At 43.9% G+C, this 8133-nt stretch overlaps 2 protein-coding genes across 2 annotated transcripts in view; one reads left to right on the top strand and one right to left on the bottom strand.

Annotated features, from left to right (window-relative positions):
- hmcn1 (hemicentin 1) overlaps window positions 1–1291 on the top strand; it is a gene marked incomplete at its 5' end in the record, with an annotated part of 97534 nt that extends 96243 nt beyond the window's left edge. The window contains one exon of the mRNA XM_079997955.1: window positions 74–1291. Within this exon, the coding sequence (XP_079854081.1) occupies window positions 74–440 (367 nt within the window). The 3' untranslated portion in view covers window positions 441–1291. The remainder of the gene's footprint in view (window positions 1–73) is intronic.
- A 1199-nt stretch (window positions 1292–2490) lies between these two features.
- On the bottom strand, window positions 2491–6079 carry arpc5b (actin related protein 2/3 complex, subunit 5B). Its single transcript, XM_080007175.1, has 4 exons — window positions 5877–6079; window positions 4646–4762; window positions 4373–4549; window positions 2491–3572 (listed from the first exon to the last, which is right to left on the bottom strand). The coding sequence occupies exons 1-4, from the start codon at window positions 5994–5996 to the stop codon at window positions 3510–3512; spliced, it is 477 nt and encodes a 158-aa protein (XP_079863301.1). The 5' UTR covers window positions 5997–6079; the 3' UTR covers window positions 2491–3509.
- Window positions 6080–8133: the final 2054 nt, after the last annotated feature.

Raw genomic sequence — 8133 nt, forward strand, 5'->3', positions numbered from 1 at the left:
AAAATGCCTTTTAATGCTACAACGTTCAGTGTCACACTACTCGTTCAGCCTATTGTTTCCGTCTACTATGCAGATTCTGCCTGAAGAACTGCCCGCCCAACGACCTGGAGTGCGCCCTCAGCCCCTATGCCCTGGAGTACAAGCTGCTGTCGTTGCCCTTCGGCATCGCCGCCAACCAGGACCTGATCAGGCTGGTGGCCTACACGCAGGACGGGGTGATGCACCCCCGCACCACCTTCCTGGCGGTGGACGAGGACGGCGCGTTGCCCTTCGCCCTGCGAGACGAGAACATGAAGGGCGTGCTGTTCACCACGCGGCCGCTGCGGGAGCCCCACACCTACCGCATGAAGGTGCGAGCCCTGTCCTACAGCGAGGACGGGGGCATCGAGTACCAGACCACCTTCATCGTCTACATCGCTGTCTCCGCCTATCCCTACTGAGAGCACTTTACATGACATGAGAGAAGGGCGAGGGGGGTCATCCTCCAGGTGCAGCACCACTGAGAAATAGTGTGTGTGTGTGTGTGTGTGTGTGTGTGTGTGTGTGTGTGTGTGCGCGCGCGCGCGTGAGAGTGGAGTAGTATGGTTCGGAAGAGAGAAAACGCCTGTCAATGTACTGAATGACATACTTTTTTTCCCCGGAGTACGTGTGGGAGCGGCGCAGCGCTGCAAACGGGAAGTCAAATCAGAGGGGATCTGGTGCGGGCCCCTGGTGCGGGCCCCTGGTGCACTCCACAAAACGTTAACGCTTAAGGCCCTCTTTCTCAGAGGAAAGTGGCTTTCAGTTGCCCCGGTTATCAGGAACCCAACTCACGTTACTCCCTCAGGACTCTCAAGTGTTTTAATATTCTGTCCCGTGCTGTTCCTCCACCCTTACATTAAAGTTATTAATGGATGACCGAGTGGCACTAGGTACACTACTGGCCCAGAATGTAGGCTCCTGGCACCCTCACACCCATGCTTTAAGACATCCCAGCTAGCCCCGATCTACATCTACCTATTATTAACTTATTTGGAAGTGCTTGAACATCAGTTCCCAACTTTGCTTAGCCCTTGGTTCATTAGTCATCAAAGCAGTGTAGTGGCTACGGTTAAAAGTAGCCGGTCAATAAACATAACTAACATCTTGGTAAAGGGAAAACTTGACTGTCTTACATCCTCAGGTAATTTAGGTTACACAAGTCCATCATTTAGAAGCAACACCGTTAAATACAAGATTACAGCAACATCATTAATATGCCTTAATATTTACATCCACAGCTAATTACCAAGATGTATTGTATTTTTACAATTTGTATATAGGTGTTTTTCCTCATAATGTATTGCTATACTGTCCTGTATTCTATCAATTTTTTTATAAAAAAAGTAATAAAAGAATACACAAACAAAAGTATTATGTCAATATATGTCTGTTGTAATGGAAATTAAACATGTACATTGGCTTGTACAAGGAACACAAAATCTCATAACTTTTATTGTTTTGTCAGAAAAGCACAAACATAAAAAATGAATATTTTGAGTAAGGCAGTTTGTCCATCAGTTACTACGTTAATACGTTCCACTGTATTCCCAATCTTGGTCAAAAGAGCATCACTGGCTAGATATACACCGTAACAAAAACCTCTGACTTAAAATTCAGGCTTTTTTCCCCCCCTCTTCTTTCATCATGTGCAAAACCAGCCATTACTACATCAGACACGTGATCTAATGTCCCGATGCACCGTCACTGATCACATGATTCAAACATGAAAACCCACATGATAAACACTAGTTATATTTTCAATGTCTGAAACATCATTCAAAATTAAATGATGTATTCACCATTTATCAAAAGCACTCCTCCCCACCCACCAAGAGAAATTCCAAGATTATCCTCACACATTATATGTTTGATTGACAATGAGCAGGGACAGAATTTTATTTTATTTTTCAATAAATTGAATTCCCGGGATTACAACCAAACATATAATAAGCAGAATAAAGAATATCCATTTTCATATATTACTCAACAACTTCTGATTCATTGTCTTAAAAATAAATGTTCAAAAAGGTCTACTTAAGTCATCATACTTGCAGGAAAGCATAAGTAATAATTTGGCAACAAAAGCGCACAAATAACATTTTCTCCTAAACAGGAAAAGTAAGGAAAAATTGATTTTTTTTATGTCAAGTAGATGAACATCTTACTTTGAATATTCAATCAAAGCTCATGTTGTATCAGTACAAAACACAGGCGTGAAAATAACGCCTTCTCACAGGTTCGTGATCATGCATGTAACTAGCTTCAGATTTGGCCAAAATAGTAATAACTCTCAATTTAAGTCACTTTCCGGTTATGACTGTGTCACCGTCAAAAAGAGTAAGAGCATTGTATTATTATTCAAAAGGAGCTTAAATTAGCAGTGAGACTAACAATTATACTGATCCCTGAACAATATCAAGAGAGAATTGGATGTGTGTGTGTGTGTGTGTGTGTGTGTGTGTGTGTGTGTGTGTGTGTGTGTGTGTGTGTGTGTGTGTGTGTGTGTGTGTGTCTCGGAGAGGAGCGGTAATCAGGAGTGAGAAAAAAAATAATCCCAGATTACATTTTCTCTTAAATAACAAAACGAAAAAAAAGGCCAACGGAAATGGAATTCATGTGATAATGTTAAATCTTCCTGGAAATACAGCAGGGGGAAAAAAAAAAAATAAGATAATGCACCACCTCTCAGCGATAATAACTGTCTGACTCCCTGCACTGTACACAGGGGGGTTAGGAGCAATAAAATGGGGTTATTAAAAGTGGTGGTGGAGAAAGTGGGTGGTGAAGAGATAATAATTCCTTTCTAGGGCAGGAAGGATGGATGGATAAATGGATAGATGGAAGCCCCGCCCCCTTATGCAAGCAGCAACCACCACCAGCCAACACCACTCCATCCATCCATCCAGCCATCCATCCATCCATCCATCCATCCATCCATCCATCCATCCATCCATCCTGTGATTGTGCTTTTTTCCGTGGAGGAATTCCACTGAGAGGGGGTCGGGGGAGCAGCGATGAGAGTATTTGGGAGTTAAATTGCGCTTTTTCTTCCACCAGGAGTCTCCCTTTCTGAGAGAAGGCAAAAAAAAAAAACGCAAAAAAACCCCCCCAATAATAATAATAATAAAAGCTCTGTGGGAGAGAAGGTGGATTGGGTGTATGAAGGGTGGGGGTTATTGCGGTAGAAGAGACCCCCTGCTGTGTCTGTGAATATGTCTGGAGTTTAACAAACTGCACAGGTCCATGATGGGATATTCTCCGGTGCCCCGTGGGGGGAATACCGCGTCACAGGCTGCAATCACACACGGGGAGGAAACAGCGAGCGGGGTTTTTCCTCACTATCAGATTGTGACCCAGACGTTGTATCACAAAAATTCTTTTTTTTTTTTTTTTTTTTTTTTTTTTCTTCTTCTTCCCTGCGCCATCCGTTTTAATACACAGAGTACCTCACGCCTCGCTCACATCTTAACTACTCCTCTTCCTCGCCGTTAGACGGTCTTCCTCGCCGTCAGGACTCTGACGATGCAGCCCACGCCGCCCGCAGAGAGGGTCTGGAGGCAAAGAGAGACGTTTAGCATGAACCCAGGTCACAGTATTAACATGTCTGCAGCATCCTTTTAAATACTCATCATCTACGTCTACGTCAGGCAAAATAAGGATAAAAGAATAAGGCCAGCCAGCAACAAAGATGGCCGATATATCGATATAATATCTATATTTTGAAATGAGACCATAAATCCTTCTTGGATTTGGGTTATCGTAAATATCCCTTTTGTTTATGCTCACTGTCCTATATACTGTATAATACACAGTTAAGTTCATCTTCCCCAGGGAAAGATGTAACAAAATCAAATTCCAGGACTTTCATGTATTTTTTTAAGCGCTATTTTTTCCATTTTTTAAGGACTTTATGGAAAACAAATATAATCAATTTTCAATGTGATCTTTATTAATTCAATTATAATTAAATTAAATATACATAATCTAATATTTAGATAAGTATATCTGTTATATTATCCATATTTCTATTATTAGTCTCATTGTCACCTACTATTATAAGTTCCTATTTCCAACCATGCTGGATTAAATGTACATTTCCCTGCATCATCTATGTCGTACAAGTCATTCGAGAACATTTCTATCATGTTACCATTTCAATAACAAAACCAGGAGGAATATCACAGGTTTTCAATGATCTTTTTTTTTCTCCCAATCACTTCAGCACAAAAGGATATTTTTTCCCCAGGGTATTCCAGTACTTCAATTTCTGAGGATGAAATTCAAGCACTTCAAGCACCCGAAGCACCCCGAGGCCCCGGCAACAACCCCGCATCCCGATCCGATCCTTCACCTTTTCGTGCCACTGCAGCAGGACGGCGCTGCTGTTCTCGGACGGCCGCTCGAAGCCCTTGTAGATGTACTTCATCAGCAGGTCCACGCCGTTCTTGTCCAGCGACTGCACCGCCTTCTCGATGTCGCTGCTCTTGAAGGAGCTCAGCACCTTGAGCACCAGACCCTCCGCCCGATCCTGCACAAAAAAAAGATCACGGCCGCTCGTAAAAACGATCGCGGCTCGGAGACCGGGGCACAGAGAACACAACACTGGAGCGCCGCATGAACCTACTTTGACGTTCTGGTTCTTGGTGTTGATGGGCGGGTTCTTCAGAACCGCCAGTAGAGCTTCCATGAGGTTCCCCGTGGAGATGACGTCAAGGAGGCGCCACACACACAGTGAGGATCCCTGAACTCAACCCGGACTCCCCATCCACCAAAACCCTGAACTCAACCGGACTCCCCATACACCAAAACACTCTCATGATGCCTTCATAGTCAGACCGGATTTCCCGCTTCCTGTGGGATGGGCACGATTTAGAGCAAGGCGTTCCAGTGTCCCGACGGATCCTTGATATCATTTTTTGCGGATTTGACCGTTTAAAACACCTTGTATTGCTTCGCAAGCTGATGTTAAAGCACCCGACAGATATTCTTGCTCCTATGAATTCCCATAAACTCCATTTAAACAACAACCGTTGTCGCATCGCTTCCTAGACGCGGTCGCCACCGTTGCTATGGTGCCCAGCAAACGATACTAAGTACAGTGTTTTACTGGTCTGGTCTACATAAAGCGCGGCACACAACCACAGAGACATCACCGTTCACAGGTTTCTGTAGGTGGAGAGACGAGTGGCCAACCACCTTTGGCTTTCTTTTGCACTTATAAGGACTAAACAGGCTTCACTTCCTCATTGAATAGGGTCCGTTTGTTGAAGGTCTGGGCCGTTCATGCAACGTGATCTCCCCATTGGCTACGAAGCAAGCTTCCTTTTAAAGACACCTTGACGTCGAATCATGAAGCTCAGGAAGTGGGGGAGCTTTCACCCCACAAGACTCAGCCATCCGTGGAATGTTAAGCCCGGGCAGGTCTGGGCAGAGGCTGGCCTGGGGCTGCAGGGAACAGTGATGAAGAATCCACGGTTTGCACGAATACGCCTGGATAAATAACCGTCACCTCAATAAATGGCCAACGTAAGGATTGTGCATCACAACTCAACAGCCGACCCCGCATCATGCATCATGCATCATGCATCGCACGCCATGCATTACACGAGCGGAACCGACCGAACGAAGAGTCCGATCGAACGACCCTTTTCACCGAGTGACTCGTCGAAGACCGAATCTAGAAAAAAACTAAATCGAACCTTTCATCACTAGTAGGAACCACAGCGAAGCAAAATCCAAACCCCAGGCTAACACGCCGGCATGTTCCACATTTAAGCACAAACGGAGCCTCGTCGCGGCAGCCTCTGGAGCCCGACGGTGCGATTGAAAGGATATTGTCTGATCAGGGAGTCCACCTCCGCCTCGTCTGGCCCCAGCTGGTTCTCTCCTCCGTCCTCCTCGTCCACGAATTTGTTCTCGTCGTATTCGTCCACTTCCAGTCGCCTGAAGCGGTCCAGCACCGTGTTTTTCGACATTTTCCTACGCTTTGATTCGAAGAGAACGATTGGAGTCGGGCCTTTTTTTTGCGGTCCTCCCCTCTATGGCTGTCAGTTTCCTTCCTTCCTCCCCTCTCTACTTCCGCATACACACCGCCACCCGTGGCCAGAGTGTGTAATGACACGTCATTGTGTGTGTGTGTGTGTGTGTGTGTGTGTGTGTGTGTGTGTGTGTGTGTGTGTGTGTGTGTGTGTGTGTGTGTGTGTTTTCTACCGCCACCAGGGGGCGACACCAGCCTAAGAAATGTTAGAGTAGAGTCCGAGGTTATTCCGCTGGGGGCCAAGTTTTCAACCTGTTTCGGTGCAAACTCCGTGGGTTACAGGGTGGAGCTTGCACTTTATAACAAAGAAAAATAATAATTATAATAATGAGAACACAATTCTTCAAATTATTTCCATCACAGTGTTGCATCGTATATGTACAGATTTTACATACAGGTACCAGACCAAGCATGACTTGCTGACACAAATGTATGGATGGCGCACAGTGTGTATATTGTTCATTTGCAGGTTTATTCCATCCTGCCACCTTTTCAATTGTTGTATTTCATTCGTTATTGCGCATTGCCAATTTATTTTTATTATATTTATATTATTTATTTATTTAATTAAGACTTTTTTTTGCCAATTTTAATCGTCAATCTGTCTGGCCGTCTATCTATCTATCTATCTATCTATCTATCTATCTATCTATCTATCTATCTATCTATCTATCTATCTGTCTGCCTGTCTGTACTATCTATCTATCCATCTATCTATCTATCTATCTATCTATCTATCTATCTATCTATCTATCTATCTATCCATCTATCTATCTATCTATCTATCTATCTATCTATCTATCTATCTATCTATCTATCTATCTATCTATCTATCTATCTATCTATCTATCTATCTATCTATGTATCTATCTATCTATCTATCTATCTATCTATCTATCTATACATTATACACATAAATACATTTTAGTTAATATTCCCTCATGTTTCATATTCTTAAATTCACGCTGCTTCTGCATTTAAGCCACGTTCCGGAAATCAACATAACTCCAGTTCATTCTTCACCTTCACATGTAGTCAAGGTAACACACGGGCCACATTTGGCCCGCGGGCCGCCAGTTGGGCACGCCTGATTTATGGAGTCCAGGGAAACGACACCACAGACTGAAATGTAGCTAGAGGGCGAAAAAGGCGGGAAACAGAAACCTGACCTTGAAATGTAGTTTTTATCTGGTCGGAAAGCAAACACGTGACGCACATGCGTGTATAAAAGGACAAAACACCTCTCAAATATCAGGAGACATTTCATTTCCTCATGACCTGGAAGGCTTTAATGCTGTTTGTTTTTACAAGTCAAGTGAAACATTTTAGATGCATATTCATAAAGAGAAATTAGTGTTTTTTTAAATCGACTTAATCCCAATTTATCTTCCCCCTCCCCCCCAGTTTTCTTTGGTGACTTAAGAAACCTATCCCAAAATTTGTGCATGCATGTGTGTATGTGTGACTGTGTGTGTCTGTGTGTGTGTACGCGTTTGTGTCATGGGGGAGTGCGCGCGCGTGTGTCTGCATTTGCGTTTGCTGACTCACTGAATTTACAACTCTTTTCTGTGCTGCGGTGGAAGTATTTACTTTAGTGGGCTGGTTTTTTGAGCGTGCGGTGGTCTTTGAAGAGCGTGGGAGGCCGCAGAGACTTTGCCATGATGTCACGGCCAGTCTGCGTCAAAAGAAAGTGCATTTCTCCATGAGAAAGTTTAGCCCCTGCTTACATGCACCTCACTCATCTATATTTGAACCCCTCCGTAAACCCCGGGCGGACACAGATTATCTTTGTCCTTATTTGGATTGATCCCCATTTGCGAAGGCACCGCCAAGACTGATATCGGTTGTATGGTGAGGTAACAATAAATCAGGTGTTCAAACCTTGTCAACCTGTTCACAAGCAGGGGGAGCTCACCCGCCCTAGGAAGCGGAATGTGAGAGTCCCCGAGCAAAAATTTCTATAATTTTTTTGAAACCCTGTGTCATAGTTTGTAAAGTAATTGCAAAGTTCAGAAAAAGCGCTTTCCTGTTTTCCCAGAAAGGACACTATAAAGATCAGTGCATATTATTGATGC

Source organism: Zeus faber (genome assembly GCF_960531495.2).
Source record: "Zeus faber genome assembly, chromosome: 1".
NCBI classification, from domain to species: Eukaryota; Metazoa; Chordata; class Actinopteri; order Zeiformes; family Zeidae; genus Zeus; species Zeus faber.

Excerpts from the sequence above, each read along its gene's own strand:
- arpc5b (XM_080007175.1), bottom strand. The coding sequence starts at position 5,996 with ATGTCGAAAAACACGGTGCTGGACCGCTTCAGGCGACTGGAAGTGGAC. Across the intron at positions 4,763-5,876 it reads TGGGGCCAGACGAGGCGGAG|GGATCCTCACTGTGTGTGTG; the intron begins GTGGACTCCCTG and ends GGTTGAGTTCAG. Across the intron at positions 4,550-4,645 it reads CCAAGAACCAGAACGTCAAA|GATCGGGCGGAGGGTCTGGT; the intron begins GTAGGTTCATGC and ends TTTTTTGTGCAG.